The sequence below is a fragment of the Numida meleagris genome, chromosome 12 (assembly GCF_002078875.1).
Source record: "Numida meleagris isolate 19003 breed g44 Domestic line chromosome 12, NumMel1.0, whole genome shotgun sequence".
NCBI lineage: Eukaryota > Metazoa > Chordata > Aves > Galliformes > Numididae > Numida > Numida meleagris.
This window is the reverse complement of record NC_034420.1, coordinates 4,273,901-4,291,995: the sequence shown is the minus strand read 5'-3', so window position 1 is coordinate 4,291,995 and position 18,095 is coordinate 4,273,901. Positions and strand designations below refer to the sequence as shown.

Sequence of the window (18,095 nt, the reverse complement as noted above, 5' to 3'; positions counted from 1 at the left end):
AGAAGTTGAACTGTGTGAGCCTGATGAAAAATAATTGGAGGTCTTTTCCAGCCTTGTGTGATTGATGATATGAAACTTCTTTTTCCTTTTACATTATTATGAAATTCAGTTTCTTTGCTGAAGTCCCAAAGGGTGGAGGAGGATAGCCAATATCTGTGGTGTTAAATAGGAATACAATTGTTTCTGTTAACCTTGGTTAAGATGAGAAAACATTTTTGTTTCCATAGTCTATATGTAGTTTTGAAAGAATTACTAGGTGCTATGCATAATGTTATATGTATTTGTGTATTTGCCCATAGAAGACATTTTCTGCTTCTCCAAAAACAATTGTGCTTATATCTTGGTATGCTGCTACTGTGGCTTCTTAGAAACTCTTCAGCTATGATAAGCTGTCCTTAAAAGGGCTGGCTAGTCTAGGCTACAGCTTTCAAGAGCATCAAAGGTCTAATAGTCAGGTAGACTATATGATACTGCAATAATAGTGATTGGACTGAAATATAGAGAAAAATACAGTGTTTTATCCAGTTCACAGGTTATTCTACGCACACCCAGTATCAGACAATTCCTAATCAAAAGATCTGAGAGAGATGAAAGTTTCTCTGATGTGAGAAGAAAAAAAATAACCGAAATGATGTTAACTCTCAGGCAATAGTAAATTTGCCATGATTTTGAATACATACAAAATGCTTTTGTGTGCCATGAAGCAGAACAATGAATAAATCTATAGACAAACAGCTTCATGAGACAAATTTATATTTTTGAACATTACACATTGCAGTTCTTCTTTCCATTGCTCACGTGAATTATTTTAAAAGGCCAAACTAAAGACATCTTTCTGAGATTTTGCTTCTTTTTGTTATTATTATTTATTTATTTTTATTGCTATTATTTACTTAGTGTCCTGCAACTGTGATATTAGATGTAGAGCTGCGCTTGACTCCTTTTCCTCTTTTTGGTTTAGCTGGGCAGAAGAGTATTCTGTATGGTACTAATAGTTCCAAATCCAAAATTTATTTTCTGTGTCCTGCAGCTGTTCTTTGTTTGGTGTCTGGGACTGACATTTAATTTGGGACCATACAACTCACAACAACAGGGAGTTATAGTGAAGAGTAACATTCCAATTATATTTTTGTTCCAACAATTCAGTGTTGAAAACATATTCCTCTGAAATCCAACAGCTTTCAATTGAAAATAATTTTAAGCATTAATTTCAAAATTGGTATTTAATATCCACTTTATATTGTGCAAAGCAATATATATGTCATACAAATAATAACAGAAATTGTGGAAAACATACAGCTTAATGCAGCTGAAAATTTATCATCAGGCTGGTGTGCTTATGGTTCACAGATTATTGAAATCATCAGCACTTCAGTTACTTAAACCTGGTGTTAAACCTTGCCCTCTGGCTTTGCAGACCTCTTTGTCATCCGCTTGCGTTGCTACTTGCACCTTTTTCAGGCTTTTTTTAGGATAATGTTTGTTGGAGCAAAAGAGCTGTTCTCTGTCAGGTGCAGCAGACATTTCTGTCAGCTTTCTTAACGAAGCTTTAAGTGTCTGTAGAAAGAAAAGAAGATAGACTCCTTGGGATAATCAGTTCCACATGGAACAGCGGTTGTGCAAGATCAAACTCAAATTGCAAGAGGGAGATTGTCAATTTTCCTGCTGAAGTATTATGTTTTGTATATAATATGAATTCAAATATAACTATAAAGATCGTAAGAAGCAGTTTTGGCTACCTGTTTGAGCAAAGGACTTGAGTGCTAGCAGTGTATTTGAGTGCTGGCGCTGCTCAAAGACTTGTCACCTTTAGCCTATTGGTAGTTCTCTACACTTCCTCATGCTGCCATGAATCTTGGTAACTTTCTGCTTCCCCTGAAATTTGTGCTGTTCATATTATTAGTTAGTGTTCTCGAGCTGTCCGCTTAGTGTTCTCCTAAGTACTGAAGACAAAATAAAGTTAAGAAAAACTACGCAAATAATTTCCAGATGAAATAGGAACCAATTAATGTGCCTGTGATGTTTGTATTTCAGATTCAGTGCAAGACTGCCCACGTAATTGTCATGGCAATGGCGAGTGTGTTTCTGGTGTCTGCCACTGTTTTCCCGGATTTCATGGAGCAGATTGTGCTAAAGGTATCATTTCCCTGTGTTTACAAATGAACACAGTGTGTGTTTGGGATATATGGATCTACGGTGCCTGCTAGTTAGCATGGATCCAAGCCAGATTCAAGTAGATCGATATGCATTTTTTTGTTAGTTCTCTTAGTTAAATGTGATCAGATGGAAGTATTGCCACTCTGCTGAGGTGCTTGCATAGCTACAACTTTTTTCTCAAAAGCAGTATGCAGAAATGGTGGAAAATTTTTTATTGTCTGTACAATTGGACAAATTCTTAGCAATGCTTTCTGATAATCATTAGTTTGTCTGCAACAAAAGACTGATTATCTTCATTAATAGAATGTAATGTATATTCTGGTTTGGATGAGCCATGCTTCTAGTTCGTAGTTGCTTTCTTGCATATGCAATTGCTCTTTATCAAAGGAAGTTCACCTTTTCTTTTTAGGAAGCTAGAAGAACTTGGCAAAACCTTAAAATAAGCCTTTTCTCAAGTTGTGAGAGTTTGGAATAGCTGCTGAAGGGGAAAAATTCATAAAGGAAGGCCTCTAGTTTATAAAGCTATTAGTGCATATGTTGTCTAAAATCAGTGGGTTGGTTGAATTCTGTGATGTTCCTGAGCACAGTCATAACATAAGTTTGCTTCCTTAGTTTATGTAGCTTCAGGCCCACTGTAAGTATCATGTGTTTACAATTGTTTTCCGCAGGAACAGTGTTCTTAGTGTTAAAAGGTGGAAAGTGCAGGATTCAAAAGCTGTTGAAATGCCTTGAATAGCATTATAAAATTGCTTGGTTTTGCTTAGATCGTGGTGCAGTGGTGAGGATAGTTCATTGCAGCCCCACCTCTTCCACTGATGCAGTAGGGTGGCACCTGGCATACTTGTGCCTGTTTATGAAATACTCCTTTAATAGCTGTTATAGCCATATTGGAGGGAGTAACTTCTATTTTGTGTCTCTGTATTTGCCTCCTAGAAGTGTCCCATTAGGTGAAAAAAAGAAAAAAAAAAAAAAAAAAAGACCACTCCAAGGGTCTTGGGAAGTTAATGATATCTTAGTGCTAGCCCGACTCATTTTAAAGAGTGCTTAAAATGTGCATGCAGTTGGATTACCTGAGAAATTAAGACCCTTGGCAAATACATAGAGGAGACATCTGTATATTACAAAATAAATGATGTGAAAACGTGTGCTCTAAATACACACTGACACCTATATGCATTTCTGTGGTGTTAACCTGTGAAAGTATGCAAGTAGCGACTGTGTGCTTCACTGCCACTCCCGACACGTACATGGCCCTTTAATCAATTCATTTGCATTGTAAGTTGTGGAGAGTTCCAGCTTTGTGTACCAAATCTCTGTGTAACGCTGTATTCTATGTCTGTGCTAGAAAATAGTCTATTCAGGCTACATCAGATGAGTATCTTTTCATAGGGTACTTGTCAAACTATCTGTCAGGTTTCTGCAACCCCTCCGAATTTTCTCTCTGGTTCCTGCTGTGTCCATTGCATTGTCTCTTTCTCCTCAGAAGCAGGTTTTGTGGAAGCTTCTTTCACCTCTCTTACTGTTTCCTTATCAGACATCGTGGTATTTCTAAAGAATAAAGAAGCCTACAAAAACTCCATAACATGACAGAATGGATGTATTGTCAGAATTCTCATGTATATATGCAAGCACATAACTGCTCATCTACACACCGTACAACATACCCAGGGGTGTGAGGCTGAGTAAGTGTGTAAGGGCTGTATGCCTCACCAGTGTCAGATCTGTACTTGTGTCCACAGGTTTTTTAGCTTGCTTGAATGCTGATTATACGTGAGAGCAGTTTCAGGAGATAGAAATCGAAATCGGGAGTGAATAGAAAGCACATTAAAAGTGGATAGAAATTAAACCTACTGCAGCATATGAAATGTTTGAATACATTTGCTATGTATTTACTGTAATGTTACATTTATGTTTAAGCAGTAGAACTTATGGAAAGATAATTATTTTTCTTTCCATCTGATTTTCTTTTTTTACTATATTCCTGGCAACACATCTTTTTATATCTCAGTTGCCCTCTCTAAGATGAGACAAGAACCAAATAGGGAAATGTGGAGAAAAGGTGAACAAGCTCCTTAACTAGCTGATAGAGCTTGCTTCATGCCATAGCACAGCAGCCTGAGAGCTTCACACGGGGCAAAACCCGAGCTTGGGAGATGTGAAATGTGATCCTTTCTACGAGGTAATCACTGTTTGCAGGGGTGATTTTGAGGATATCAAAGGCAGTGAATCTTGAGGGGAATCATCTGCATGCTTTGCAAACAGTGCTCTTTGCAAACCGTTACTCTCTGCGTTAGTTTACCTGATCCGTGTAGACCTAAAGGAGTAAATTGGAGGGAATAGAAGAGAGAGAGCACAGATCTGACTTTAGACCTAATAGCTCCAGCAAAGTACCACAAAAATGATTAGAAAGAGCTGAACTTTCGGCCCAGTGCACAGGTTGAAATACCCTTCCATGCCTTGATTGAAGTAGAATAAATTTCACTCTGCCAAACACTCCTGCCAAATACTTGGGGCTTTAATTCTCAACCTTATCTGTGGAAGTAATTTATTCTCAGGTAGCCAGTCTCAACAGATTCACTTCAGCCTTGCTCAGACAAGATTCCCTTTGTAATCATGTAGAGTTTAGCCTGATTAAGAATTTCATCTAACACACTGGAAAGGTGATATATTTTAATCTCATATGGTTAAAATATGACATTTAAAGAAAAGGAAAGTCTCATAATCAAAAGATAATTCAGAGGATAGAGATGTATCCTGATCTAGAAATTGTGCGTGGCTAAAGCCAGTGGAAGATTTGCTGTAAATTGAACTGCACTCTGGGTAACCTCTTGTGCATAAATGATTGAAGAAGTCATTGATAAAAAGGGATGCTATGGCCAAAGATTAATTAAAGAATCAGACTTGCGGCTATTGTTGGTGTGGTATGTTGTCACTTTTTTATATTCATTTCTGTTTTTCTGTAATTTCCATGACATGCCCACCCAAGTGTATCAAAGATGTCCTCCTTACTTGGTGTTCCCTCTCTTCATGTCTGGTAATAGTTTGGTCTTGTAACTGCCCAGTCCTGCGGTAAATCTGCAAGCCGGCATCCTTCATTGTGTCCTGCTTTTCACCATTTGTAGAGCTCAGTGTCACAGAAGTGAAGTGGCTGTAATTTCATTTCATCTCACAATATTCTGGAGATCATACAACTCTTCCATTCCTTTAACCAAAATATTTCCAAAGACACAGTCACGTACAGTTTTGCAAATGTGCTCAGAGACACTTTTGATTGTGTATTTTAAAATAATTCTAGCATTTGTATCATAAGCAAATCTATCTAAACTGGAAAGGTGAAACAAGTACCATCACATGGGATTCCTACATTAACACAGTAAGCACACTATGTTAAGAGATGGTGTGTGATTTGTAAACAGGAACAAAAATGATTTGAGAAGCTTGTCAGCTGCCATGAAGTTGCCATTTAGTAGATACTGTTAGTTGGTTATGCAATGCAATAAGAAACATGTTTAACATTTTAATCTAAATAGAGTGAAGGCTTTTGGATTTTTTAAACCATGTTTGATCAGCTGACTCTTTAATCTGATTTTAAGAACTCTAATGACTTAGATTTATGTTATACTCAGTTTCTTTTCCTGTTCTCCTTGTGTGGGTTTTTCATTATTTTATTTTCATTCTGTTTGTTTTTGGCTTACTGGCAAAGGACGGCGCCACTTTAATAAGTATAAAAAGAAGGGTAGGTTTTTAAATTTTCTTTTTATTTCTTTTGCGACATCTATTTAGTTTGAAATAGTTGCTAAGCTGTAAAGTGTAGTCTATCTTTTTTTAAAATTTAGTGTAATGAGTTTGCTGTTTCTGATGATTGCCCAAACCATGATACGAATTCCTACCACTGCTATTTTCTTTGTTATGTGTGTACTGTTAACTTGTGTATAAAAAATATTCAAAGTCCTCAGTTATTAGGTAAGTAAGGTATAATTGCTAGAAAAAGCAATGCTTGCTTCCTCTTAGCTGGTATTGAAAAACTGTTTCTCTTTCAAATTTCAGTTACTGGGGACTCTTCTTGCTCTGAGGTTATTCAGAGCCATATTGCTTGTGCAATAAAATCTTTTAAGTGCATAAAGGAAAGGTTTTTTGAATATTGAATGCTCTACTCAAAGCTATTCTTGATGCCATGTCCAGAATGAAAGTCCAGTGGCATAAGAGGTTATGGGAGTGATCACAGTGGGGAAATAATGAATTTCAGAGTGCGCATTTCTGAATAATTTCGTACTCAATTCATTGCTGTAGAACACGTGGCCAACGTGAATGAATGCTGTCCTGCACATGCTGCTAATGCATAGCAATTAGTGTCTCTTCTCTGTGTTGAGTATTGAAAACACAATTTGCCTTCATAGCTTGGCTAGAAATTCTAGGAACTGAAAATAGCAAAAGCAGACAGAGGACCACTGGGCTTGGAAGGGAAAGATGAGAGCTGGTACTGAATAGCCTTTCTCCTTTGCCTGCCCTGCACATACTGTGTAGCCTGACAGAGAACGTGAGACCCGTGGTCAGGGAGCACTGTGGGTCTTCCAGGGCACAGTCAAACTGGGTGAGTATGTTTGTATTATTCCAGTGAATAGCAGCAAACTTAGGGAATAAAAGATTATAGGTAAGAAAATAGGTTAAACCTGATGGTACCCCAAAACAGTTTGGTTCAGCAGAGAAAAGAGGAACAGTAATATGAGGAGAATGTCATAATGCAGTTTAAAAGAGGAGATTGTACAGAGATTGTCATGAGCACTTCTACTTGCTCAGACTAATCTATTGTGGTTAGTGCTATACAAGCAAACTGAATAAATGAAAGCAGTGCCTACCTCCAAGAACTTAGCATGTCAGTGTGAGTTAAAAGGGAATAAATGGGAGCCAAGTGGTGTATGTTGCAAATATAAGGGAAAAAAATATGATAGGCAGTGTTATAAAATACTAGCAGTATAACTGTTGTTACTTTTTGGGAATACTGGTTAAAAGGCAATTTCAAGAGGAATAACAGCAAATAGACACCCTGTTGGTAATGCAGGGAAAATGGTACCTCCTAAGGAGATGAAGCGTAGGAGAGAGCACGGAGCAGCAGTGTAATACACAGACGTGAGTAGAGAAGGCTGAATTTATCTGTGCTGTAGAAGAAGATTTTGGTTTGCTAAAAGCTAACACAAAAATTCTTACAACAGGTGCAATGCAGAACAAAACTGTAAGACTTGGACAGAGTTTGAGTGTGAGGCGAGGGAATGGGTGAGTCACAAAAACCATCCAGATGAGTGACTGGAATGACAGGCAGAGCAATGGCTTTGTCCACAGCAACAGAGAGAGAACACGGGAGGGCTGGGAACTAGTTGGTTAGACAGAAAATAGAAATCAGAGCAATAACATTATTGGCAAGCACTTCATGTGTTCGTAGTCATAGCATGTCTCATCACTAACGCTATATGAGCAATAAAAAAAAATGGTGTGCTTTTCTTTAGAAATACTGCTGTCGTGACTTGTCACCCACACACACCTCTCCCCCTTTCTCGCAGCTGACAAAATCCAGCATGTCCAGTGTCTTTTTCAGCATCTCTTTCTGGGCGGGATTAGTTTTGATTTTGCTGTGTGTTTGTGTGTGTGCGCCAATTGATGCGCGTGCCACTGCTGCACAGCCCTGCCTGCCCCCATCTCTCGCTCCGGGATGGAGGTGTCATTCTGATGCTCAGACAAGTCTGTCTTGGCAGTGTCCCTCTCCAGCAGTTCCCATCTCTTTTGATTCAGTACCTTAAAATACCTTTGTTATAAATTTCCATCTCCTTTTCGCAGTCTCATACTTTATTAGGAGACATTTTTCATTTCTGGCAAACTGATTATGTTCTTGGTTGGCTTCCAAGGAGTTCTGTGTACAGGGCAGTGCTTGTCCTGTATGCCCTCAGATTTTGCAGTTTTACATAGCTGCAATACACTCTGAAAAGAGTTCTGTGCTGTTAACTGTGCCTAAAATAATTACAGAATAAATCACTGGACGTATAACCTATTTTGACAATGAGTGACAGTCATTGCTATCTATCAGCTGCTAGCTCTCCTCCATGAAATGGTATTGTAGCTCAAAATCCGCCGCTCTGATACTTTCTAATTGGCAATTTAAACAGGAGCCAAGAAGGGAAGGGGTTCCAGGCTGAGTTCTGTCTGATTGTTAGTGGTCATGACTCCTAAGGGGTTTGAGGTGGGGAGTCAGTAATGCTACAAGGAGAGAAATACAGGAACAATTGTTTCTAGTCTTCAGCTTTCCTCATCAATTCTCATAGACTCTGTTGAAGATTAGATATTAAAAAAAAATTTGACTGGAATGTCTGAACACCTGAATTCTGCATACAGGTGTCTTGTTTGCTTCCTGTTACAGCACAAGTCATTAAGCACTCTAGCATTTCATTACTCTTTAAGAACATGCGTGTGCCCATATAGCACATTGCAGGTGTTTGGTGTGTAGAAAGAGCCTGGTGACATGGAAGTACTCAGGTACTCCCTGCACAGGGATAGAAATTGTTCCTTTGTACCCTTCGCATTTTTTGTGAGAGAACATTGAAATAGAACTCAAGAGCTACTTTTAGCTTATGAAAATTATAGAAAATAGATTTTTAAAAAACCACAATTTTCACCTTGCAAAATATTAAGTTTTCATTGTTCTTAAAGCTTTACTGCTGAATCTAGCCTTGAATTCAGTGTTATTAAAATTTTATCTGCAAAAGAGCTGATCCCAAATAATTCCAAATAGGAATACTCCTGTTGTTTAGAAGCAGAGAGGTTGCAAACACCACTCCTGCACAAAATATGATCAGTAAAAACAGGTGTGCGTGGAAGTAACTGTGACTGATTCCAGTGAGGGCTAGTGCTGCTGTATAGGATTGCTCATTGTGTAGCTTGTAGAAATTTGGAGACCAAAGACACGGCACCAAGCAGTACTGTAACCAGGGTCTGAAATCTGGAACCAAGTATGTTGGCTTAGTATGATAAGGAAGTTTGTATTGCTTGTGTCCACAATTGAAATTGCAGGGAAACACAGTAAAATCTTACTGAATTTTCCTGCTGCAGCATTATAGTAATATTTTCATGTTTATTAAAAACTAGGTTTCTAGCTTTCATCTCTCACCACAGCTTTCAAAACCTACTCTATTGTCAGTTACTTGATTTTATTTTTCTCCCCTTCTTATACATGTGCAGCAACAGCACATCTATTTGCACAAATGTTTTCTGTTTCAATGCAGTTCCAATAAACAGACATTTTCGAAAGATTCCCAGCACAGCAAGGAGTTGGAGAAGCATATGAATGCATGTAGGATGCAAACCATTGTGCATTATAGTTTCTGGCGAGCCAAAAATCCTTCTTGCAATCTTATGCTACTTCCATGAGAGACTAAGAATCTCTCTGCTCTAGCTGTGCTCTGCTGAGTTGAATTGTGCTCGTGATGATGTATGCTTTGTAAATTTGTTTTTGTGTTTATTTGGTTAGTTATTTAATTGTGTTGCAATCTACTTTTTGTTTTTAGATCACTTTGTCTCTATGGATGTGTACTGATATTTTTTTTTATTTTGTTAAGTTTTAAGAGTTTGTCTTTGCACTCATGTTGGCATCAAATTGGAGTCCTTGCAATGATGGTAAATGTCACTGAAGCAGTTATGATCAAGTACTTGCAAATCACATTACAGAAATACAGCTGTTAAGAGACCTTATGCACTTTTCTGTCCCTGAATAACAGACATGGCCCTGAGGCACAGCTTCAGATTTCAGCATACTTAACTGCTAGGTACCTTCATATCTATATTGTGTCGAGATTTGAACCTATAATATAGATTCCTTCCTATATTTAGACCCTATCCCAGTGAGGTGAATGAAGTTTAGGTAGTTGTCATCCACATTGTCTTTCTCAAAAAAACAAATATATTTCTAATTCAAATGCAACAAAATCTCAAGTATTTATCTGCAGTCCATGTGGAACTATGTAGTTAATCATGTTACAATTAAAATGTTTTTTTTGTAAATTTTATAATGCAAATAGTAGCAACTCAAATGAAACCAAAGCAGTCTGGATTCTAAATACGCTATTTACCTCATTATTTAGGTGCAGTCCTACATTTATTTAGTCATAGCAAAACTGTTACCACAGAAGTATGGATAGGATCAATTCTTTCACTTCAAATTTCATAAAACATAAGAAAAATTTCTTCAGTGTTTCACTTTACATTTCTTTTTCTATGTGTATAAAATGATTTATGCATGTTGTTAGTGTTTCTCTGTTACAAATCCCAGCACCCATTTGGAAGCATAATTCTGGTATGTGTTGGTTCTCTTTGCTGCCTTTTGAGAGCTCAAAGCATCATCTCTTTGATTCCTCCCTGGTTCTTTCCACTAAAATAGCCACTGAAACATCTAAGCTAGTTTTCCTTCCTTGGTTTTTCCAGGGTCAGAGTTATCACACATACAAACGAAGAGCCACGTGCTTGTCTATGACAGTAGCCTAGCTCAACAGCTATTGCCATCTCTTGGTACAAAGTAGCTTTTATCTCTCTGTCTGTTTTTGTAGTTGGGTCAACTTCACTGCTCATATCTGAGGCAGGGTGTTACTAGTTCCCAAAGAAAAAAAAAATTAGATTGCAGGGTAGGTTTTTTTGTTTTGTTTTGTTTTGTTTTGTTTTCTTTGTTTCAGAACAAAATATATGGCAAACTGATCAGACATGTTCTCTCTGCAGTAAACCAGAACCAGTGCGTGGCAACTCCCATTTCATTGAATGCATGTATGCATATGAAGAGCCATGCTAATCTATCAGTCTGCCTTTACAGGGAAGTTCCATATTTACAGGGAGGTTCCTAACAGGAATAGCTGAAAATTAATCTACCATTTTGCAGATGATCTTCGTGTGCTGCATGGAGAACTACAGTCTTTTTCTTTAGCGTAGTGATAGTTGCAGAGCTTCAGTAATAGCGGAGGCAGAACAGGCAGGTTGACAAAGTGTCAGATTCAGAATGTACTGACAAGAGAAAGTCCACAAGACAGTTTGAAGCCTGACACATCTTGCAGATATTTCAGGTGTTCAGGTGAACTGAAATGTCCTCTTTTTTCTCTCTCTCCAATTTGCTGTTTGCTTTATACCACTTGAAATTTTTTTTATGTTTAGCTTTAGCAGTGAGAACACACAGTGATCTTCTCCAACCATTTAGGGCTTCAGTATCTTTAGAGAACTAAGACTTAGCTCTTTGTTGATGGCTAGTTAATCTTCAAGCTCATCTTCATGTTAGTAGTAATGGAACTACAGACCTTTCAGTGCACTGTTAAATTTGTTCAAATACATCTCACAATTGGTTAATTTTTATTTTTACTCTGCATTGTTGTCTGCATTATTATAAGACTCTATTCCTAAAGCAAGGATTAAGTGACCAATCCCAAAGAGATAACATCAAAATATGCTGTGATTCTGAAAATTGATACTCGGCACATAGAAGTTCATATTATCCGTGATTTGCTAAATAGTGTAGGAAGAAACATTCATATTTCTTGCATAGATTTCTGTAATAATTGCAAACAAAGCAAATATCTAATGGCACTGGATCCTTTATAGGGTGACACAGGAAGGTACACCAAGTGTTGACTTTTTGGCATATAAGGTTGCACACCAAAGGCAATGAGAAAAGCAATGACATTTTTGATAAATTTTGATCAAGGCAGAAGTTTGCTGAGTGTTCGGAAGAATGGAAATATTCATTGTACAGTTATTGCTCTTCAATCACTTCTACAAAAATCCTGCCTTTTTTTTTTTTTGTAGAACAGCTTTTAAGTACTTATCGATTGCGAACTTCTATAACTCTCAAAATGGAGGCATCCCCATATCTCTACAGGTATTTTAAATGAATTGAATTAATCATAGGCTTAAAAGTCTCTAGTGATCTTCGTTAACTTTCCTGGGTTTAATTAAAACATCTGTGCGCTTTTAATTTATCGATTCATCCAACTCATATGTCATGTTTTTAACACACCCCAGCATGCTCTGCATCATTTTTAACCCGATTTCCACTTAACTAAAGCAATTAAATTCACCCCGGATTAATTAAAGCATCCATACTTTAGTGCTTAAGTCAGCGTGTGCTGCTTTCCCCAAATGGTTTCTGAATGTCAGAGATTTGACACACCTGATGGGTTTTTTGTCCTTCTGGAAATTCTTCTGTGAATCTCACTCTTGCTTACTAATGTGCAGTTTGACAGAGCTAGATAAGGGAGCTTTGTAAGGCTCAGATCTGGGCAACTGAGGCAGGGACTGCAGAGCATGACTGCTAGGAAGTGCTGTACATTTCTTCCTGATTCTGCCCTGCTGTCTACAAGCACGGAGGATAATACTGTTAAATAAACTAAATTTTGTGTTTTCTGTGGTCAAAGTAAACGATTTTGAGAAGCAACTTATAAAGTAGGTATAGTGTCAGTAACAGTTGTTGTGTGACAGTTGATTCTTCTGCTCCTGGTTGAATTTCTACAAACTGATTTCCAAGCAGCTTCTCCTTGGCAGAGCAGAAAGTCCTCAGACATGGGTGTCCACCCTTTTGGCTTGCCTGGACCACCTTGAGTGAAGAAGAATTGTCTTGGGCCACATATAAAATACATAATATAGTTCATGTATATAAGTAACAAAGCTTCTTGTATTTTTTTATATTTTTTATTAAAACATAAAGAAAAAAGGACAACACAAGCATAAAACTAGCAGGATATTTGACCTTGTTTTTTCTGAAACATTAATCAAATGCATAGCACAAAACTAATTAAAAATATATCACAAATTATTTTATTCTTTTTGCAAACTCTTTGAGACATTGAAAACTACAAAACTTGTCAGCACTGCATGAATATTCTGGATATTTCTTCTGCGGTGAACATGTTAACTTATTAAATTGTTTTACAAAATAACACAAGCCCGAGTTTTAATTAAAAAAGAAATCTTCCAAGTCTGCTTCATAACAAAAAATACATATCTTCACAGGCACGCACACACATAGGTAGGACGAGATATTATTATCAGCAGTCACTGTGTTTTATTTGCCAAGCGGCACAAGCACACGTAACGTGTAACACATGGGTTTCAGCCCGGCCCCACACACGCTCAGTGCAGTGGGCATAGGAGATGGGGTCAGCGCTGCGCTGTGCCCTCCCCTCAATAGTGTTCCGTCACAGCCTGTGCAGTCTGTGCTCAAGCTCCATGCAATCAACTCATGAAAAGTACTCCGAAAAATCACATAATTGCGTTAACGTTTACAATGTTGTGGGGCCATGTTACCAGCTGTCCAGTGCTGTGGATTGGACGTGCCTGCCCTAGAGCAAGCTGCAAGATATTCTAGGTCTTGCTCATTGACACTGTTCTTTTTCAGCCTGACTGAAGCTAGCAATCTCGAAAGAGCAGGTAGGCCAGTCAGCACCATTCTTCCTGAATGCTTTTGAGGCGTACAGAACAGATGGGCAGGATTCATTCCAGCTCCCATGCCAGAATTATTTTATTTGAGTAAAGCTTGATGGGTGTGGGACAGCATCATACCAGGAAAGTGGCTTGGAAATAGCATAAACCACAAGGTGGTCTTAGGAGTTATTTCAGATTCTCATATCTGTAAGTGAACTCCAGCAAAATCTGGTAGGCCTGCAGACAAGTAGTGAAATGTGCACCTAGCTGATTAAAATAGGTTTAAAGATAAAATAGGAAAGATGATGATGTCAGACAAAACTTGTATTTTTAAAGTACAAATGAAAATACTCACATATCTGATGTCTCCTAATTTTTAGAGATATCTCATGGGCAGACATTTCATGTAGTGAGAGATGTATGTGGTGGTTTTAACGTTTCAGTACTGTTTTGTTATAAACAATACTAATGTAAATTCTAGAGGCAACATTTTCAGTCAGGTTGTCCAGAATTAATATCTTAAGCAACTGGGCTGATTTTCTAAAATCCAGGTGTTTGCTATTCCTTTGGTTTTCAGGTTTTGTGGATTTTAAGCCATTCAGAAGTAAGCTTGTTGATATCTAAGTAGGTATAACTTCAGGAGATTGACTGTAGGCAAAAAAAAGTCTACAACTAGTTCAGACTTTAATATATAGTTGTAGAACTCAGCTCTAGCATTAATAAAATACATCTTCACCTGCTTATGTACTCATCTTGTTTGTCCTTGGAACAGAAGTTAGCATTCTTAGATGAAATGCTCCATATGGGTTACTAAGGTGAAGACCAAAAAGAGAAGCATGCCAGTACAATGTGACTTTGCAGATATCTTTTAGGTATTTGGAGCAGGCAGATGTAGACGACATTAGATTCATATCTTTCCTGTATTTCTGCTCAAGATTGGAGCAGATTTGAAATGCATTTGTTGGTTTCAGATTAGTCTCTGATAAACGGTAATCTATTTTTCTTACATATTTGCAAAATCATGCGTAATATTGCAACAGCTTAATCTCCACTGAAAGGAAGTCCAAGTGTGAGCTATTACTGAACCGGAATTAGTTATCTCCTAGAGGGAATGCACCCAGAATGTCTGCTCTGAGATCCTCAGTTAGAAGTTCATACTACGTTGGACTTCACTACAGTTCCTGCTGGTCGATGAAACAGAGAACAACTTAATATAAGGGAACTTTAGACTATGTTTAAGTGCTCTGTTAGTGAAGCCTTAAACTGGTGCTTCAACACTCAGTCCCAGTTCTCCTTACTCTTTACACTGTAAATATACAGTCAACCTCATATTTTATATGAATTAACTTGCGGTAAGAAGAGTCTGGTTTATATTTAAAATCAGGGATTACAAGCATTATGGATGCAACCGTTCTAATCCTTAGTTGAACAGCACCTCACTGGGACCAATACAATCATTTGTCCACCCACACCATGACACCCCTCACCAACCTGCCATGAGCTTCTCACTGCAAATTTCTGTGGTACAGATGTTAAAGAGCTTTGACTTGATATGGGATGATGGCTGACAGCTTGTCTGGGCTCTGAATAAGCCAGAAGATAGCACAAAGGAAGCTAACTTTCTTATGCTCTGTTTGCAAATTTACTGAGCTTCTTGCAAAATGTGAGCATTATAAGGACATTGCATATGACCTAGCCCAGGGCAGAGAAGCAGTTCAGGTACAAGTTGTAAAATCTTTCAGATCTGCATATTTGTGTGTCCAGAAACTCACATAACTTTCAAGGCAAGTATATGGATTTGCCTGTGTTATGAGGAGGAACTGGAAGAAAGCTGCTACAGAAGAACTGGCATCCTAGGTCCTAATGATACAGAACTCTCTGCACTAGGATAGTATTAACTCTATAGCAGGAGAAGCTGAGCCAGGCCTCGTTCTTCACAGCCAGTTTGAAGCTTCAGTTATCAGGGAGCAACCTCTCACCCAAGCAGCTTTTAAACTAAACCAAGTTGTGCAACTACCTCCAAGAGTTTGGCTCCTCGAATATCCTTTACCGGTTTCTTGTCATGCTCTAGATGAACAACTCTGGTGAGTATTTATGTGTGAATACCATAGAGGTGGGTGAAAGGAGTGTGTACATGGACTGAAGCTGGGATACTTAAATAATAAATGTCACTGGACAAAATGATGGCTTTTGATGCCCTGCCACTTCAGCGTTATTCCTAACTATCTCCCTTCCTAGTCCATGTGTAGTGGACTGTTATCAAACCATTTTTTCTCATCCACCAGGGAATATTGTCATTACTCCAAAATATCCAAAGAAAACTTTGAGAGAGAGAACTTTTAGACAGGTTTTTGGCTGGTTTTCACTGTCCAATTCATGCTCTTAAATGTGTGCCTCCCACAGAACTCAAAGGCTCACAGTATCCATTTTCTGTAATTGGATCGGCTGACAGCAACACTAAGAACCCAGTATGATTTGTTGAAGTATTGGTAAAAGGCAGAATCACATCACCAAAACCACGTTCAGGGTTTTTAGCTGCTGTCCCTGTTTCAGCTTGACTCAGGAGATGTACCTCTGTGCTTATCTTACTTGAGTGTTGCAGCACTTCTGTCCACTTTTTGATGGTGCTGGCGTGTAATATATGGTAGTCTTTATGCAATGTAATCTGCCTGCAGAAATGAGATAGAACCTGATTGTTCTATAACCTTTCCTTCCCTTGCTCTCTTCCAGCGTGCTGTGAGCATCCAGGTCTGTGCTGGAATAGGGGCTAACCACTGTGCATAGGGGAAATAAGCACTCCTAGAAAACTAGAACTTCAGATGACTCCTGAGTTGTTTGGACATTTATTGAGGCAACCTTGATGGAAAATTAAGATCGAGTCCTCTGCATCTCACTCTGCAGCAACATGACCTAGCAAATAAGCCTAGCAGACCTCTTTTTAGACTGCCTGGAATTGCTTTCTACAGAAGCAGTTTGATTCTCTCTCTGTTCCTCTCTTAAGTCAACCTATAAACTTGGAGCAGAAACATTAATGAAGAGCTGTTTACTACGGCAGTGACAAACCAGCTTCTTACTACCCACGCTTGCTTGCATTCTTGCTTACATTTTCCTTAATCTTAACTGTATTAATTTTAATTTCTTAGATTAAATGACAGATTCTTTCATTTGTCCAGAGTTAGTTCTTGTGTTACCAGCGTCTTGGCAATGCATCCCTCAACTGCAGATCACTGAAGACAGATTGCTTTTGAAGTAATAGAGAAGCTTTGCCAAGGACTAAATAGTCTTGTGAACCCTCTGACCTGGTAGAAGCACAAAGAGAGAAATGAAAAGCTGCAACATGGCTTTCAGCTTCACTTAGATTCCTAAAGCTCCAGAACAGGACAAGGGAACACTGAAGAAGATAGAACTACTGTGGGAGCTCTTTATTCCACAGCCCAGCGCCATCTGGTAATCTTTCTTCTGCTGTGCCAGCCATACAATCTCTGGTGTTCCAGAAGTTGAACCCTACAAATTTATATCAAGAGTAGGAGATGAAAATGGCCATCCCACAGACCTATTCCAAATAGCAGATATATGTTTCTCTACCTGGACCGCAATTGCCAAATGATTACTTAGATTTAGGTCCAAGGCAGGGAAAGAGGCAATCGTACAGCAGATGGCTGGCATGTTACTGTATAGCTAGGTCTGGATGGGTCCCATTTAAACTGCGTGGTGGCTGTTCTTTTGTTTCTTTGTTTGATTGATTTCTAATGATGTATATTTATCTCTTCTCAGTCCCTCTTGCAGGCAACTTGCTCAAATAGATTTATTGCCTTTATTTGAATTTTGACTCCGGAGAAGAGGTTTGCAGAACAGAAATCTTTTCTGGTGTTGAGGCTGATAGACAAAAGCAGGACATGTGCTGTTGTGTCCCAGTAGAGTTGAATAAGCTACAATGAGCAGCCATTAATAACAGTAGCATCAAGTCTCTTCAATGGCTTGGAAGCATATGGAGATCATGCATCTAGCAATATTACTTTGTTCTGTAGTGAACTGGAGCAGTAGGGCTGCAGGCTTAACTACCATGTACAGGAGCTTAAAGGTGTGTAGTTTTGCAGGGAGGTTTTCTGTTAGATTGAGAACCTACAGTGTGTCAGGGTGTGGAAGGTGGCATCTCAATCTTGGCACTCATTATGATTACTCCAGGTCTTTGGGACAAGCTGCCTTCTGATCATTCACCTTCAGATCCACAGGAGTGGAAGTGATCCTAGCGTGATCCCATTCTTTATGGCTCACCTACTTGACCTGCCATAGCAGCAGGTAGAATTTCTAGGCTGTGAAGAGCAGTGCATGCTGAGGAGCTAAGATAGAATCCCTGATGTAATGCTTTTGCAGACAGAAGGAACAGTAAATGAAATGGCATCCAAAGTGCTACTGGTTGAATGTGTTGTATATTGTGGAAGGATGTTTCATGGTGACGTGGCAAAAAAACCTTTATACAGAATGACTCAGAGTACAGTGTG

The 18,095-nt window shown here is 38.5% G+C and overlaps 1 protein-coding gene across 17 annotated transcripts in view; it reads left to right on the top strand.

The window, feature by feature from the left end:
• TENM2 (teneurin transmembrane protein 2) overlaps positions 1 to 18,095 on the top strand; it is a 616,658-nt gene that overhangs the window by 515,558 nt on the left and 83,005 nt on the right. For all 17 annotated transcript variants that reach the window (XM_021410395.1, XM_021410388.1, XM_021410399.1 and 14 more), the window contains one exon: positions 2,035 to 2,136. In XM_021410395.1, coding sequence (XP_021266070.1) covers positions 2,035 to 2,136 — 102 coding nt within the window. The remainder of the gene's footprint in view (positions 1 to 2,034; positions 2,137 to 18,095) is intronic.